Source organism: Odocoileus virginianus, chromosome 32, assembly GCF_023699985.2.
Source record: "Odocoileus virginianus isolate 20LAN1187 ecotype Illinois chromosome 32, Ovbor_1.2, whole genome shotgun sequence".
NCBI classification, from domain to species: Eukaryota; Metazoa; Chordata; class Mammalia; order Artiodactyla; family Cervidae; genus Odocoileus; species Odocoileus virginianus.
Genome location: NC_069705.1, coordinates 39,610,121 through 39,629,461, shown reverse-complemented (window position 1 = coordinate 39,629,461; position 19,341 = coordinate 39,610,121). Strand labels below are relative to the sequence as shown.

Sequence of the window (19,341 nt, the reverse complement as noted above, 5' to 3'; positions counted from 1 at the left end):
TTTGAGTTCCATTATTTTTTAAATTTTAATTTGAAATCATGAAACTGAAACTGTTAGTTGCTCAGTCATGTCCGACTCTTTGTGACCCATGGACTATAGCCAACCAGGCTCCTTTGTCCATGGAGCTCTCCAGGCAAGAATAGTAGAGTGGATTGCCATGCCCTTCTCCAGGGGATCTTCCCAACCCAGGGATCAAACCTGGGTTTCCCACACTGCAGGCAGATTCTTTATCACCTGAGCTACCAGGGAAACCCCTTTGAAATCACATATCAGTGCCAATACTTCACAGTCTAACATTAGCTTGTCTTAGGAATGGCAGCATTATCTAACTTACATATAAAGTACCTCTTCTTTTTATGTTTCAGGATTATTAAGACAAATAAATGGGCTTTTCCCAGCATCTACCAACAGAAGAGCAGCAAGGCTTCTTGGGCTCGAGGGATAGGCTCTTTTACATTTTTCAAGGGGATTCAAGCCTTTGTTTTGGAAAGGGTCCAGCCTGATTTAGTTTTATAGTCGGATTCCCCAGTGGGGAAAAGATGACTCAGAAACCGCACGAGTGGAAAGCGGCACGTTTGGTCATGGGTGCAGGGAGGTTGCCCGGACATCCCAGCTTGATGCTGAAGCAGGTTCCTGGGACTGAAGATGTCAGTTTCATGGGCTTGACAATGTTCCTTTGGGAACTCTATCATTGAAAATCCAAAATGAAAGATATGACACACTTCCAGGGAATTATTTGAGAAGGTTTCCTTACAGATGTTGGATTTGGAGAAGCCCAAGTAGAAATGTAGTTACTGGGTGTATAGAAACCTGGAAAGGACTGTATGGATATAGCTTCTTGAGAAGAACAGTGAGCACTGACTGACTGAGAGAATCTGAGAGGGAGATAGATCACAGCCTGACACCAGTCTCCTCCTGGCACCTCTTGTCTCCTGCCCGAGCTCTTCACTGGAGGAACCAGCTGGACGGCACCAGGCACGTCCATGCATGTCCACCACTAGGATCAAGAAGCTTGAGACATGGTGGAGAGCAGATCTAAGCAGGCAAAGGGAAAACGTGCCGGGCTGTGTGCTGTGCTAAGTCGCTTTAGTCCCATCTGACTGTAGCCCACCAGGCTCCTCTGTCCATGGGATTCTCCAGGCAAGAATACTGGAGTGGGTTGCCATTTCCAGCTCCAGGGGATCTTCCCGACCCAGGGACTGAACCAGTGTCTCCTGCAGCTCCTGCGTTGTAGGTGGATTATTTACCACTGAGCGACTGGGGAAGCCCCAGAGGTCAAGATACAAACCCAAATTTTCAGCATCACAATTCAAGCCAAGTTTTTCTAAATAATGCCAAGCAACGTGTTTATATCTTGCAATTTTTCCTTCCCATAGAGTTTTAAAGACCTCGTAGAAACTCATTCACAAAAATACCTCAGAGTCAACATTATATTTTCACTCTTAAATGGTATTTCCCAAAGTGTATACCAAATGCTCCTGAAGAAGGGCACGGCAACCCACTCCAGTATTCTTGCCTGGAGAATCCCATGGACAGAGGAGCCTGGCGGGCTATCATCCATAGGGTCACAAAGAGTCAGACACGACTGAAGTGACTGAGCACTCATGCATGCACACATACCAAATGCTATGTTAAACCACAAATGACAACATTTAACCATATTTTTAATCTGCAAAAATGACAATTTCATATTGTTCAAACTAGAACACTTGGAAAACCAAAGTTCAATTAAGCAAGTTTCATTTTTGTAGGAACTTTAATGGATGTGTTCATGTTTCTCACTTCCTAAGCATCATATTAATTAAATATAGTATTTGCATAATTATAAATATAGCATATAAATGTCTATTCTCTCAAATAACTATAATAAAAGACACTCCTTTGTCTTTAACCCAAACTAGGAAGATGTCTTTTAAAAGAGAATATAATGAGGAATGTAAAAAATTTAATAAAATAGGGGGAAATGTCAGGAAGCATTTAACAAGAGGCTTCCTGTGTGCTGTTTGGGATCTGTCAGGAACCCTCTGGCCCTTATTAATTCCTGAATATTCAGGAATTAAGAGGAGAGGCACGCCTTTCCTGGGGCTGAGGAATCCAGGCATTTCTCACTACAGTGATAAGTACCCTCTTCCTTCTTATGAAAAGGTGATTGTCTGCAACTCTCTCTTTGATAGGGATGTCTTATGTTTTCTAAGTCTGGAATTTTAATCTTTATCTTTGCTGAGAATAACTACCTTGTAAGACAGTATATATGCCCAAGGCATGTTGATTAAAACACCTTTGCTCCATCAGAAAAAAAAATAAATAAAAATTAGAAAATAAGTGATTTCTTTGTTTCATCACAATAATTTTTTTTTCACATTAATTTTTAAAAGGGACAATTTTAAAAGGTCAGAAATAAAAGAACATTCTTGTACCAGATAATCCTGCAATCACACTCCTTGGTATTTATGCAAAGGAGTTAAAAACTTATGTTCATACAATAACCTACATGCAAATGTTTATAGCAACTGTATTCATAATCACCAAAAATTGGAAGCAACCAACATGTCCTTCATTAGTGGGTGAATGGGTAAACAGTGATACATTCAGACAATGGGATATTATTCAGCACTGAAAAGAAATGAGCCATCAAGCTAAGGGAAGCCTAGAGGGACTTGAAATGCACATTATTAACTGAAAGAAGCCAATGTGAAAAGGCTATATATTATATTATTCCACCTAGCTGATACTAGAAAAGGCAAAACTATGGAGAAAGAAAAAATATAACTGTTTTCCAGGGGTTAGTTAGGATGGGGGAGGAATGAACAGGAAAAGCACAGAGGATGTTTAGGGCAGTGAAACTCCTTTCTATGAGACGGTAATGATGGACACAAGTTATTACACACTTGTCCAGACTCATAGAATGTGCAACACAAGAGTGAACACCATGTAAACCACGGCCTTAGGGGGATGACGTGTTAGTATGGGTTCATCAGCTGTAACACACGTACCATCTGGTGGGGATGTAAATAAAGCGGGAGGCTGAGTATAGGCCGAGGCAGAGGCTATGTGGGAAAGCTCTGCACCTTCCTCTCAAATGTGCTGTGAACCTAAAACTGTGCTAAGAAAGTCTATTATAAGAGGAAAATAGCAGAAACGCAGCCAGGAGAGTACATAACGGGTAGGAGAGGAAAACATAATCTCATAATAGTACCAATGTTTTTGTTGTCAAATAAGGACAGCGCACAACACACATGCCATGTACTCTCACCACCATTTCTGAAGACAGCGGACATTTTTATCTCACAAAAAAAGAGCAAAAACGATATAATCTTGGAACGAAAACATTTTTCCCCCCAAGCCAGGATAACTGGAACAAACTTACCTTGATACTCTTGCAATAAGCCAGTGAAAGTTTTACCACGTACAAATCCTATTCCATGAGCACATGTTCACAAATTACTGCCTCGAAGCACAGCGAACCCGAGGTAAGAAATTGTGCAGACTTTAACCTCAATTTCATTACCAACCCCTTAAAACATCAAATTGACCTCAGTCCATTTTCTAATGTATATTTTAAATGTGGCTCACAAGTGACCTGCCAAGAGATGAATCGAGCCAGAATGTGCTCATGTGAAAATTCCACTCGGTTTACGATGACAGCTGACCTGGGAGCTACCACGTTACATGACACGTCTAACATGGTGCAGTTTGAAGGGTATTCACAGACTCGGGTGCCACAAAGTACCCCCACCCCTTCCGTCTGGAAACCGTTCCTTAAAAATGTGCTGGACAGTGAAGGCGGGGACCGTCTTCAGGAGGTACGCATTTAAAGCTGCAAATGTGGAGCCACTAAATCCTCAGAGATGACTGTCCTACAGAAGCTGCTGGACACCTCAGCGCTAAGCAGGGACGACATCAGGGGAGCTGAGAGCAGACAGTCAAAGCAGACTGCCAACAGCCAGACTTCGTGGCAGCACCCAGGGGGGTGAGGGAGCCTGGGCTAGATGTCAGGGGTGGGGAGGGGGCACCCAAGACAAACCTGACCTCACATCTGTCTGGGGCCCAAGTTCAGATACTTACTGAGTAACTCAAATCTTTAAAATGTTTTCTTTCCATATAACTAAAGAGAGCATGGGTTTCCCTTGTAGCTCAGTCCGTAAAGAATCTGCCTGCAGTGCAGGAGACCTGGATTAGATTCCTGGGTTGGGAAGATCCCCTGGAAGAGGGCATGGCAACCCACTCAAATATTCTTGCCTGGAGAATCCACAGACAGAGGAGCCTGGTGGGCTACAGTCCGTGGGGTCACAAGAGTTGGACATGACTTAAGGACTAAACCACCACCACCAAAGACAGCATCCATCTTCACCATCTGAGAGTGGAGAGGGTTTCCTAAGACAAACCGTTCTCTGGATAGGGGTTTTCAAAGTTTCATATTTTGCTCCACAAAAGGTCCATCCCTGTCGCGGGTGGAGTGGGGAGCCTTTAGACACGAATGGGCCCTGCCTCCCCGGCAACCCGGGGATGAGAGGATAGCGGAGGGAGGAGGGGTCTGTTCACCTACTTGAGAACTGCACGGAGAAGCCGGACTTGCTGATGAAGAAGTCGCTGTCGAACTGCAGGGTGAGGGAGTTGAAGGTGCTGTGGATGTCCTCCGGCAGCGCCGAGCCGCTCCACTCCTTCAGCAGGATGGCGCTGTCCGCCGGGCCGTCCCACACCCGCAGGATGTCGTGGGCCAGCTCCGTGTCAAACACGATGAAGTGCAGGCTGCAAGGAGAACACGGCTGAAGCGGGCCAGCAGCGAGGGCGCCCGGCGCAGAACTCAGGGGCGCCCCAGCCCGTTTCCCGTCCCCCAGCCCCACCCCGGCGCGCGCGTCCCTGTCTGCCGGTCCTGGGTGAGCCTGGAGCCTCACCCGGCGGGCTCTGGCGGCCCACCAGCAAACGGCCGAGCCCGCCGCTTCTGTCCGAGATGGACGCAGTGAGGACACGCAGCTGTCAGCTGCGCTGGGTGCTCAGGGGTGAAACCAGGTCTTCGGAGACCTGAGCTCTTTTCACGACTCCAAGCTCTTTCTTTCCGGCACCCCGACCAAAGATGGGTTTGACACAACTTTGTTCTAAGCTAGTGGCAGGGTGTGATGCCTATGGTACCAGTGTCGTTCCCGAAACGCCCCACGAGGTGGCAGCATGCAGGCCAGGAGAGCCGCTGGCAGAGATGGTCACACCAGGAGGTCCCCGTCTGCCTGTACCTGAGCGACCTCATCCTCGGGGTGTCTGCTTTTATACAGTCTATCTTCAGGAAAAATGCATGATTTGAGATACCAACACAAAAGCGGAATTGCGTAGTATAAACTCCTTTTCTTGTAATATTCTAACCATACCATCAGATTTACAGATATTTTTCAGAGTAACATAAAAAATCTCTATGTCAGAGGAAGCCGCAGACCTGTAGTTCTATCTATGGCAATTCACATGGATAAAAGAATTTAATATCAACAAAAATCCATATTTCCTGAATGCTTTTATTGTCTTTCACTTACTGCTAATTGCATGAAATTGTAAGAAAGATAAAAATCACTATAACTACTATACAAAACACTGTACACAAATACTAATTACTTACTTTGTGCATATTATATACTCAAAAAAATATCTAACCCTGAATAAACTATAAAGCATGTAGTGTATTTTTAAAAGTTCAATTTAAAATATCTTTAATAGAAAGGAAAGCACAGAATATAGTAGACATCATCTTAACATTTTGCCATATTTGCTTCAGATGTCTTTTTTTTTTTAATCTATATTAATAACACAGTCCTACTCCCCCTCCTCTCCACTTACTTATTGTTTTTCCTCTCACTCCCACCTCCTGAAATCACAGTGGTTTCTTCTCATTTATATTTTCATGATTCTCATATGCATATATGTGTATACATATATCCAAAAATATATACTACTATTTTGTCCGTTTTATCAATAATTACATAATAGATGTAACTTTGTCATGTATGTGCATGTCTCATGTTCAAGTTGCTTTTTTTTCTTTAGCTTTTGTGTGGCTTTGTTTGTTTCTGTATTCAGTCACTCTGCATAGCTCATGGGATCTTAGTTCCCTGACCAGGGGTCAAACCTGGGCCCTTGGCAGTGAAAGTGCAGAGTCTTGACCACTGGACTGCCAGGGAATTCCCTCAAGTTGCTTTTTTACATTGAGTGTTAGGTGAAATTCCTCTAAACTAGAGATGTAGACTTTGGTAACTCACTGCAGAAGCAGAATAAATGCTTCACTTGTCTCGGGCTGTACTGAAAGAAAGTCAGTCTCTATATTTGATGATGATATATGGTGCTCATCCTTGGACCTCTCTAGGCTCAGAAAGAGAAATGGCAAAGTTGTTCTCCCTGTGTCTGTAGCAACATACAGCCTCACAATAAACTACAGAGGGCTCTGTGTTGCCACGCCTTTAGCAATACCTGATGACATCAGCCTATAATAGTTGTACAAAGAGAAAATCTGATGGTCCTGGGGAGGTCTCTTGTTTAAATGACATCTCCCTGAATATTTGTGAGGTTGAACATACTGTTATGAGTCTAAAGCAAACCCCCTTCAATATACAATGCAGTTCAACAATTCAAGGAATACTTCTTGAGCACAGACTGTTATCAGGCACTCTTCTAGGTATTTTGGATACATCAGTGAACTAAAGGAAAAACCCTGCCTTCACGGAGCTTGCACAGTTGGTAATGGGAGGAGAAGAGCAAAAAAAACCCAGAAACTGTAGAAAATAAGAAAGTTGCATGTTGGTAGGTGGTAAATGTCACTGAGAAAAGAAAAAAAAAAGCAGAGCAGAATAAGCAGCCATCGGTCTTGACAGGATTGAAGGGCAGGGAGGAGATTTAGGAATTAAATGGCTGGATAACCCATGTATTTAGCAATTAAATGAGATGGCTGGATAACCCATGTTGGTGAGGAGAACCCTGAATAGAGACTTGAAGGAGAAGAGAGGTTTGTTATATTTGCAGAGGATCTTCCTGAACCAGGGATCAAACCCAGCCTCCTGCATTGCAGGCGAATCCTTTACTATCTGAGCTACCAGGGAAGCCCCACATTTGATGAGAGGGCAGAGTGAACCTGAAGAATCCCAACACAGAGGGCACACCGTCAGCGTTTGAGACCATGCGGGCAGGCAGTGTAATGAGCAGAGAGGGGGTCTGTGGAAGAGGCGCTAAGGCCAGAGAAACATGCGGGTGGTGGACAGGGGTGCGGCGGGCGAGGCCCAGGGCTTGGAAGCTTATTCTGTGGGCTCTGGCTCTCACCCCAGGTGACCCACCAGGGCGGTGTTTGTGGTGAAGTAGTTACCTCACCTGTGATTTAAAAAAAAGAAAAGAAAAGAAAAATTGCTCTGTGCTTGTGTTGACAACAAGCTCTCCAGGGAAAGGCAGAACTGAGAATCAGCTGTGTGCTGCTTAGAGGAGTGGACGGGGGAGCACTGGGTGGCTGGCAGGTTCTGGGCACAGTGTGATGGTGGGAAACACGGCCATGGGAGGCCTGTGGGGTGAAGAGAGGATGCGAGGTCACTCGAGGGTTTGTGTGTAGGTAACGAGAACCATGGAGAAGTCACAGCTGAGTGGGGGAGGGTGCAGGTGCAGGGTCTGTGGCGTGGGAAGACCAGATGTTCTGGGTTGGGCCTGTGAGTTCAAGATGCCCAGTGGACAGTGAGCAGCTGGCTGCTCATGCCAATCTGGAGCTTTGCAGAGAAGTCTGGAAGGAAAGAAAAACCCATGTGTTCAGCAAATAAATGGCTTTAAGCCACGGGACGAGATGAGACCATCATAGGTCTTAGGCAGAGGGAAGAAGAGGCGCGAGACTGAATGACCCCATCACATTGGATTGCCCACTGCTGTGAGGCATGCTGCATCTCTTACTACTGTTTGTGTACGGTATTGTATTCTTGTGGAAAGATTTGATTACATACTCTATCATTTTAAGAAAAATCCCCTGCCGCTCACGATGCTGGGAAGGCTTTTATCTAGTTATGCTGTTGATCATGAAAATGCATTCAATTCTATGAAACTACTTTTTCTAAACCTGTTTAGATGATCTGACAGGTCATTTTTCTTACTATATAAATAGGAGTAATTTTAGAGTTCAGCTCTTAATTTTTATTTCTAGCTCTTGTTCTTTGATATGAAGGTTATTTTAGTCTTATTAAATGGATCAGCTATTTCTCTAGTTTTTTCTTTTGCCTGGGAGATTTTTCCAATATATTGACATAATATAATCTATTATTTTTTCAATGTTGTAAAAACAATTTCTACTGTAGGAGTGTATTTCTATTCCATTTCTAATATTGGTTATTTGGGTTTCCTGTGTTTTATCTGAATATGTCAGTTATTTTTCTACTCAATGATAATCTTTTTCAAGAATCAGTTTATGGGTTTGTTAATTCTCTACATTTTTCTTCCATTAATTTATGTTACTGTGTTTGCTGTTTTTCCACTCTACTTTTTAAAATTTATTTTGATACTATGTTTCAAATTCCCTTATCTGGAAGCTTACTTTACTGATCTTCGAGTGATTGTCTTTTTCTAATACTTGTATTTAGGGCTGTAAATTTCACATTAATCTCTTAATTACGTGTCTTTTATTTTCAAGATGGAGAATGTATTTTGTTACTTTCTTGTTATACTTTTTTATTTCTATTACATTTTGATCAGGATGTGGAGTATAGAAGAAAATGATTTTCTGTTTTATTGATTTTTATTGATTAGTTTTCTTCTAGTTTGTGATCATATTTGTACATGTTTCATATTTACTTGAACAGAATGTGCAAATTCTACTTGAAGGCTATATAACTCCTTTAAATAAGTTCAGTAATTGCATGGTTCAAATTCTCCATAAACTTACTAATGTGTTACTGTTTGATTTATCAATCATAAAGAATTATAAGAGGTGTGCTATGCAATTTCCAATGTCTTCAAATTATTTATTTTGTTTGTATTAAACTATGTTCCTAGCTGGATACTAGTTTCTCTTAAGAGTCATATATGCCTGGTAAATATATATCAAATAGTATTTTGTGTGTTCACAGTAATTACATAGGCAATCCCTGGTGGCCTAGTGGTTAGGATGCCAGGCTTTCACTGCCATAGCCAGGGTTCAGTCCTTGGTCAGAAAAATAAGATCCCACAAGCTGCAAGGAATAGCCAAAATAACTTGCAAAACAGGAACTCTTGTAAAGGAATGATAGGCAGTTTGAATATAGATTCCAGGTTGACCGTTTTATATATATAATTATCTGGTTCATGAAAAAGGTTGCACTGCACTTAATGGAGAAACACTGGCTTATCAACAAATGTCAAATGAACTGCACTGTGGACAAAAAAATTCCTTGAATCTTCCTCATAACTTACAGAAAAATTAATTCCAGATGGAATGAAGACATGTAAATGTGGAAGATAAAGTAAATCTTCTGCAAAAATCCTAAGATAATGTTTTTTATAATTTTGGAGAGGCAAGATTTCTTAAACTGGACACAAAAATGTTAAGATAAAAATTGATATAACTCAATTTGAATACATATAAACACACTAGCCATGAAAGAAAAATGAGCCAAAATGAATTTGATTCATAGAAATTGAAAACTTGTCTTTAACAAAAGACATCATTATGAAACCATAAAGACAGACCAGAGTATAAGAATATAGCTGCTAAATATAGAGTCAACAAAAGATTGCATTCAGATGTATCAAAACTATATACAAATCAATAAGTAAAGGACATATATTCCCATATGAAAAGAGATGGGTGAAAGACTTCAACTGAAAATTCATAAAAGAGGATACTCAAGAGACCAATAAATATAAAAAAGTGATGGCCATGATCAGTCATCAGGGAAAAGCAAATTAAAACAACCATACACCCACTAGAATGACTAAAAGGGAAGACCATCAAGGCCAAGTACAGAGAAAGCAGAAGTACCTGGGAGGGACCCGTACTGTGATGGGAGTAGGGAGGGGTAACCACATCAGGAAGTCATCGGACAGCACCTGCAATGACTGAATGCTGCACACGCCCAAGAGAAGAGCACAGTCACCATACAATACATGGGAGCAGATTCACACAACACCACTCGCAGTAACCTCAGGCTGGGCTGAAAGCAGTCCACATGCCCATCAACACACAGAATGAATGAATGGCTCATGGTCTACTAATGCAATGGAAATATTTTCCTGTATCAATGGGAGGGAAGGTGGAGGATATCAAGACGCACTGTAGAACCCGATTTTCATAAAGTTCAAAGTAAGGCAAAAACGCCTCTGAAGTCAAGATAGTGATTATCCATAAGAATGGCATCTTGAATGGAGCTCAAAGAGCACATGCTGGGCTCTGATATGGTTGCTGGTGCCACGGGGAGTGTTTATAAATAAGTCGTACAATTGTGATTGGGATAGTCTTATGTGCCTACGATCCATGCTAGTGAGGAGACACAGACAAACACAGGAATTTCCACCCTGGGGCTGTGAGTTTTGCCATTTGGGAAATACCATGCAAATTCACAAAAGATATTGTGGTTGTTGTTTAGTCACTCAGTCATGTCTGACTCTTTGTGATCCCATGGACTGTAGCCAACCAGGCTTCTCTGTCCATGGACTTGTCCAGGCAAGAATAAGGGAGTGGGTTGCCATTTCCCTCTCCAGGGGATGTTCTTGACCAGGGATTGAACCTGTCTCCTGTATTGGCAGGCACCAGGGAAGCCCAAAAATGATATAACAACATTTTAATATACATAAAGAAATGGTCATTTTTCATTTAAAAAAATAATGAAAGTCAAAATGCAGACATTATACTACTAGGTAGGGAAAGTTTAAAAACTGATTTTAAAAAGTACCATCCTAAAGAAGCTACTATTTATTTCAGACACAGTCATTCTAGAAAAAAAAAATACACTTTGTTGAACATTTAATTTTCAAGCACATGGATTTTTAAAAAACTATATTTGATATTAATTTCTCACTTAAATGCTTTATTCTCTGCAATCACCCTCATTGCTTTAGTCAGTCCAACTTTACTGAGGCTTTCACAGCTAAGTCAAAGATCTCTCCTAGTAAATGTCATATTGCACTTGAAAATATGTGGGTGACTTTCACATATCTTTTGATATTGATTTCTAACATAATTCCACAGAGATGAAGAGAACAGACTGTATGATTTCAATGCCTTGAGACCAGGAAACTTCTGTACCTTGTTTTATGTCCCTGTATATGTTACAGTGTCTCCTGGTTTATAGTGTATGGGAACTTGAATGGACTTTGTATCCTGCTATAGTGTGAAAATTGTGTAAATCTTAGTTATGTTGAATTTGTTCATTGTGCTTTTCTGGTCTACTGTATCTTTCTACTTTTCTGTCTATTCATTCCATTAATTTTTGAGACTTTGGTAATGAAACTCCAACTAAAGATCTTAATTTATCTACTTAAAAATAATTGTAATGTATAGTGGAACTGTATGCAGCTTTCTAAGTCTCCTGTAAATGTGTTATCATATTTTAACAATTTAAAAAATAAGAAAGCAAAAATATACTTTGCAATGTACACTGTCACAAGCTTTAATACACGTGGACAGAGCATCAGATGAACAAAGTGTCAGGTATGTTTATTCTGTTCAAGATGTCTGGGAAGGGTCTTGTCAGGCAGAGAGAAATAGCAATGATAATTCAATAAAGACAATGAGACAGAAGGTGACTAAACAAATACATTCATGAACACACTAAGGGTGTGAAAATTCAAAAGTTATAAAAACAAGTAAAATGAGTAAAGATTTTCTTTCCTACCAGATTGGCCAAGATAATAACACTTCATTCTGTTTCAGTGAGAATGTGGAGATTCCATCTTTTCATATACTGTTGGAGGCCACATCTTCTCTTTTAAAAAGCAATTTGGTAACAGCCATAAAGATTTAAATGTGCATAAACAGCAAGTCCAGTTTTAGAAATTCATCATAGGAAGTACCCTCGAGGTGATATACTGGGAAGATGTTAGCGTGGCTGGTATCAGTGAAAAGCTGAAAACAATCTGAATATCCCAATAGGGTACAGTTTAAATAAATTATGGTGCATTCAGGCAATGGAATCCTTCCACGACTAAATAGAATGAGATGGAATTACAAGTAAGGACATAAAACTTTGACCATGTTTATTGACTGAAGAAAATCTTCAGAATAATATTAAGGTATGATACTATTTTTCAAAAATAATTAAACAAGTAGACATTAATTGTTTAATTAAACAATTAAACATATATATATATGTTTCCTTTAAGAAATTATACAACTATACACCAAATTTTAAACTGATGCTAACTTTTGCATCTAGGATTACAGCAAACTACTTTCCAGACTTTTATCTTTCTGTCACACTTTTCTAGTATTTCAAAAATTAAGAAAATAAATAACTTTGAATATCATGAAGCTGAACTTGAGTTTATTCTGCACATAATGAGCAAAGTATGTATATTTTTAAAGTGGACAAGTGATATGATCAGCTTTGTTTGACAGAACTATTTGTATTAAAACACATGAAAATGATTCAACCACTTGACCCAGAAAGAATCTTCCTAAGAATTTATTCCAAGGTATTAATTATCAATGGAAGCAAAGCTTTACTTGTGATACTATTTGTCATATAATTACATGTAATATTGAAAACTAGAAATGATGAAAATTAGACATTTTGTAAACAACCAGCAAAAGAAATAATATTTAATTATGGTCACCCATACTGTAGCTTATGTAAAGGTTCATGTAAGTCAGGCTGGATGGGAGGGGAGTTTGGGGGAAAATGGATACATGATGTATACGCATGGTTGACTGAGCGACTGAACTGAACTGAACTGATATGCATGGCTGAGTCCCTTTGCTGTTCACCTGAAACTGTCACATTTTGTTAATTGGCTATACTCTAATACAAAATAAATAAATTTTTTAGAAGTCCATATAAGACATATGTCAACATGGTAACAATGATGTCCAATATGGGGGAAATGCATGCCTTTTTTTTTTATGCTTTTGAATATGTCTATATGTTAACTTTTCAACCATATAAAATTAATATTATAATTAAAAAAAAATAAAACATGTTCCTTAAGAGTGAGAGCAGTGGTTGTGAGAAAGCTGGGCAGGATGGTCCAAGAACAGGCCCAGTGAATCATGGAGGTCTGGACAAGGGGGATCCAGACGTGGAATTACTGAGATGTGTGGCCACATGGGTGTGGGAGGGAGGGAGGAGCCATGATGCTAAGAGGCTGGCCCGGATGCTTTGCTGTGTATGATGGCCCTACTTCAGAAGGAAGGGGCGGTGGGATGGACACTGAGTCCAGAGAAGAAAGCAGACTATTTTTAGATGAGATGATAAAAATGAAATTCTGATTGACCTTTTAACTCGGTCCCCAAGGATGGGAAGAATCTAGAGGTGGGGCAACAGTCAGAAACTGCAGGGAGCACAGGTGGAAAGAGAGCCGTGATGACAAAGCTGGGATCTGAGACTCACGCATGCTTCATCTGTGCTGAGTGTAACATGCACGTGAGTCATCAGGCCAAACTTGTTGGGGATCAGACACCAAGTCCAGAGGGTGTTTCAGTCTGTCTAAGGAGCTTATGTCTGCCCATTAGCCGAGGGGTGGCTGAGAGCAGGAGGGGGCAAAGGGTGGATTTGGGAGTCTGGGCAGGGAGAAGGTGAGATAAAAGCAGAGTAACGGTCCGTGAAGTAGGAACCGGGCATCACAGATAGAAAAGACACCAACGAGGGGACAGCTGACAAGGCTTTGGCTCACATGCAACTGATTTTTTTCTCAGAGCCTATTATGAAGAAATATATTAATAGATTAATACCTGGTGTTTTTTTTCAGTTGGGAGAATATTGGAGATTGGGGAGTGAAAAATAAGGAAGAGTAGAACATATTATTGAAAATAAAAACCTCCACCATTTGGAAGAAGACAAGCACTAAGAAAGGTCAGGAGGAAAGAGGCTTGGAGGGAATGATAATAGTTGTCCTGAGAGTGTGTCTGCAGGGTGCCTGTGAGACACTGGTCCCTGGAACAGCAGCCATGCCAGTCCCGCACCCCCCAATTAACTATTTCTCCTAAACCCCATTTATATGTGATTAGAATTTCACTTCCAGAGTTAATCACTTTTCAGTTCTTCTTACACCTTCATTTTTGTTGGCCAGCTTCCCTTCTGATGATCCATGTTTGCACAGTGTCAAGTGGGATCCTCACCGGGAGACAAGGAAGAAACACAAGGATGTGCGCTGCTGTCTGTGTTTGAATGGAGTGCAGACGCCTGGTGGGTGATCCTGCACTGGAAGGTACATGACGTGACCAGGCGTGTCTGTGGTTTATGCAGAGACTGAAGGGCTAAGAGGAAGTCTGTGCTTCATGAAACCCTTCACAGCACATCTGCAAAGGTAACTCAATGTGAATGAACCCTGTTTTGGGGGCACTGATGTTGTTTCATGAAGCAAGGTGACCAAAATTGCTTGTATCAGGATCTTGCACCATGAGGGGTGCCTGCAGGGTTCTGCCCCCCACCCCCTGCAGGTGGTTGGTCTGGTTCCTTAAACTCTGGCTCCAGCTAAGGAGTGCTGGGGTCCAGCCTCACATACAGGGCAGACTTTGAAGTGCTACTGCTCTTTTTGGATGGCTGGAATTCTCTTGATTGCTTATTTCCTCACATTATCCACAAAAATAAATGAGATACCTACTGTGGTCCTAAAAGAAAAGGGGCATTTGAGATGTTTTGATTCCTGTCCCCGAGCCTGTCGGTCTTGTCATCAAAACACTTGCAACTCATGCTCCTGGCACATTTACCAACGCTTGATCTCAAACTCAGAGAAAAATGTCCAGTTAAGTGGAATCATTTCCTGAGTCTGTGTCTCACAGGGATCTTGAAGGTTGGTCCAAAACAATTTAAAATTATCCTAGATCTACAGATCAGATCTTCTCCCTAATTTCTATATAGCCCAGCACAGCCAGGACCACAATCCACATTGCACTTTCTTCAAAAGTTTGCATAGGAGCAGTTTTGACAGTCTTAATGCATGTTTGGTGGTGGTGGTTTAGTTGCTAAGTCATGTCTGACTCTTGTGACCCCATGGACTGTAAGCCCACCAGGCTCCTCTGTCCGTGGGATTCTCCAGACCAGAATATTGGAGTGGGTTGCCATTTCCTTCTCCAGGGGATCTTCCTGACCCAGGGATCGAACTTGGGTCTCCCGCATTGGAGCTTCACTGGTGGCTCAGCTGGTAAAGAATGCACGTTTGATAGGCCTCTCATGTTTTCAATACTGCACAAGCTCTTTCTAATAGAACCGCCTGATGCTGAGAAAGATTGAAGGCAACAGGAGAATGGGGCAGCAAAGGATGAGATGGTTAGATAGCATCATAAATTCAATGGACATGAGTTTGAGCAAATCCTGGCAGATAGTGAAGGACAGAGGACCCTGCTGTGCTGTAGTTACGGGGTCACAGAGAGTAGGACATGACTTACTGACTGAAGAGCAACAATGACAACAATCACACGTCCACATGCGATTTTGTAAGAAAGAACAGAAATACTCTCAAAGTGACTTTTCCAGACAGTCAGACTTGTGAAAAAGCAATTAAAGCCAAGGAACAGTATAGACATATGATTATGCAAAACACTGCCTTGATGCTGCTTGCAGGATGTGTTCCCAATGCTGCTACCTTCACCGTATAAATGACAGCTGTGCACAGAAAGAAATGCACTGGGTTTCAGACACATGTTTACAAATAACTCTCCAAGTGGCTAAATCTATTGCAGTGTCTTGCGATTAGACTTTTAATTAAATTTAGTTCTGGAAACTGCTTTATAGGATGCATGTGAAAATTACAAAGATCTTCTAGACCCAACTGCCGTATAACAAAAACTATTTTTGTGTCTTCTATTATCTCAAACAAAAAGTGATAGCAGTATACATCAGAAACTGCTCTGGGCCTCAAGAAAATAAATATTAACACAGTAATAATTGGCATGAAATGTTGAAACCAAACCTTTCATAATTTCTGAGATTTTGTTGCTTATTTATTCTTTAAGAGTGAAAAACACTGACATTTAACAAATCATAATAAAATGTATGGTAAGGCATTCCATTCATATTAATAATTTTTAATACATAAATTAATTCCTGGATTCATATCTACATGACTGACATATTCCTCACTTTTCAAGCAAACAGTTGAGATAATATTGACTCTGATACCAGTGAAATAACTAAGATTCAGTAAACTAGACAAAAAATATCCAAGCTGAGACCAAGCTCTAATTTTCTTGGTGTCAGTACCATTTTAAATCTAAAATTATATATTATGTACTTTTAAGTATGTTATTTTCCAGACTGCCATACTAAAAACAGTACATAATATCTTAATGACCCCAAATCACCAGAAACATTTTGGGATAAATTTGGACGTTGACAGAGTAAATTAATTATAAGTGCTGATGTTTGTTTCTTAACTTCTTTATTAGGAAGGATTTTATGCCTTAAATAAAAAGATTAATTTACAAACTGAGTAGCTTAAAAGATATGCACAAGAAGAAAAAATTCCCCAAACAAATTGGTGTAGGCAGCATTTTTGTCTTCCCAGAACATTAATGGTTAAACAACAAAGTCACTTCATGATATAAAAAAAAATTGTATATTTTTTATTACTTCATCTCATTCTTTATTAATTTCTTATCTCTTTTCTTATCAAAAAGTTAATGAAGTATTAGATTCACCTGCAGAGAATGTCTCTCACTTGCTTTGCATTTAGGGGAACAAGTGCACTTTTCTGGTTCTTGGGAAACAAATCACAAGAGGATGTTTAAGAACTAGAATGGATACAAAAACAAGACCCCTATATATGCTGTCTACAAAACATTCACCTCAAACCTAGGGACACATATAGACTGAAAGTGAAGGGCTGGAAAAAGATATTTCATGCAAATGGAGACCAAAAGAAAGCAGGAGTAGCAATGCTCGTAACAGATAAAATAGACTTTGAAATAAAGGTTGTGAAAAGAGACAAAGAAGGACACTACATACTGATCAAAGGATCAATCCAAGAAGAATATATAACAATTAGAAATATATACGCAGCCAAAACAGGAGCACCACAATATGTAAGGCGAACGCTAACAAGTATGAAAGGGAAAATTAACGGTAATGCAAAGTAAAGTGGGAGACTTTACTCACATCTATGGATAGATGAACTAAGCAGAAAATTAGCAAGGAAACACGAACTTTGAATGATACAATGGATCAGTTAGACCTAATTGATATCTATAGTACCTTTCACCCTAAAACAATGAATTTCACCTTTTTCTCAAGTGCACACAGAACTTTCTCCAGGATAGATCACATCCTGGGCCATAAATCTAGCCTTGGTAAATTCAAAAAAGTTGAAATCATCTCAAGCATCTTTTCTGATCACAGTGTGATAAGATTAGATGTAAACTACAGGAGAAAAGCTTTTAAAAATACAAACATATGGAGGCTAAACAACACACTTCTGAATAATCAACAAATCACAGAAGAAATCAAAAAAGAAATCAAACTATGCATAGAAATGAATGAAAATGAAAACACAGCAACCAAAACCTATGGGATTCAGTAAAAGCAGTGCGAAGGGGAAGGTTCATAGCAATAAACAGAAGAGAAAGAGAAACAGGAGATAAATCAAATAAATAACCTAACTCTACACCTAAAGCAACTAGAGAAGGAAAAAATGAAGAATCCCAGGGTTAGCAGAAGGCAAGAAGTCACAAAAATTAGGGCAGAAATAAATGCAAAAGAAACAAAAGAGACTATAGCAAAAATCAACAAAGCTAAAAGCTGGTTCTTTGAGAACATAAATAAAATAGACAAACCATTAGTCAGACTCATCAAGAAACAAAGGGAGAAGAATCAAATCAACAAAATTAGAAATGAAAATGGAGAAATCACAACAGACTACACAGAAATACAAAGCATCATAAGAGACTACTATCAGCAACTATATGCCAAGAAAATGGACAACTTGGAAGAAATGGACAAACTCTTATAAAAGTAAACTTTACAAAACTGAACCAGGAAGAAATATAAAATCTGAACAGACCCATCACAAGCACAGAAATCAAAACTGTAATCAGACATCTTCCAACAACAACAAAAAGAAATCTTCCAACAAACAAAAGCCCAGGACCAGATGGCTTCACAGCTGAATTCTACTAAAAATTTAGAGAAGAGTTAACACCTATCCTACTCAAACTCTTCCAGAAAATTGCAGAGGAAGGTAAACTTCCAAACTCATTCTATGAGGCCACCATCACCCTAATTCCAAAACCAAACAAAGATGCCAAAAAAAAAAAAAGAAAACTACAGGCCAATATCACTGATGAACATAGATGCAAAAATCCTTAACAAAATCTAGGAAACATACTCCAACAACATATTAAAAAGATCATACATCATGACCAAGTGGGCTTTATCCCAGGGATGCAAGGATTCTTCAATATTCCCAAATCAATCAATGTGATACACCACATTAACAAATTAAAAGATAAAAATCACATGATTATCTCAATAGATGCAGAGGAAGCCTTCGACAAAATTCAACATCCATTTATGATAAAGACCCTCCAGAAAACAGGCATAGAAGGAACAAACCTCAACATAATAAAAGCCATATATGATAAACCCACAACAAATATTATCCTCAATGGTGAAAAATTGAAAGCATTTCCTCTAAAGTCACAAACAAGACAAGGATGCTCACTCTCACCACTACTATTCAACATAGTTTTGGAAGTGTTGGCCACAGCAATCAGAGCAGAAAAAGAAATAAAAGGAATCCAGATTAGAAAAGAAGAAGTAAAACTCTTATTGTTTGCAGATGACGTGATCCTCTACATACAAAACCCGAAAGACTCCACCAGAAAATTACTAGAGTTAATCAATGAATACAGCAAAATTGCAGGATATAAAATTAACACACAGAAATCCCTTGCATTCCCATACACTAACAAAGAGAAAACAGAAAGAGAAATTAAGGAAATAATTCCATTCACCATTGCAATGAAAAGAATAAATACTCAGGAATAAATCTACCTAAAGAAACGAAAGACCTATATATACAAAACTATAAAACACTGATGAAAGAAACCAAAGATGACACAAATAGATGGAGAAATATACCGTGTTCATGGATCAGAAGAATCAATATTGTGAAAATGAGTATACTACCCAAAGCAATCTGTTGATTCAATGCAATCCCTATTAAGCTACCAACGATATTTTTCAGAGAATTACAACAAATAATTTAACAATTTTA

At 39.7% G+C, this 19,341-nt stretch overlaps 1 protein-coding gene across 1 annotated transcript in view; it reads right to left on the bottom strand.

Moving 5' to 3' along the window:
• Nucleotides 1-19,341, bottom strand: part of CSMD1 (CUB and Sushi multiple domains 1) — a 1,985,846-nt gene that overhangs the window by 272,311 nt on the left and 1,694,194 nt on the right. Inside the window, exon 26 of the mRNA XM_070460176.1 lies at nt 4,547-4,749. Coding sequence (XP_070316277.1) covers nt 4,547-4,749 — 203 coding nt within the window. The remainder of the gene's footprint in view (nt 1-4,546; nt 4,750-19,341) is intronic.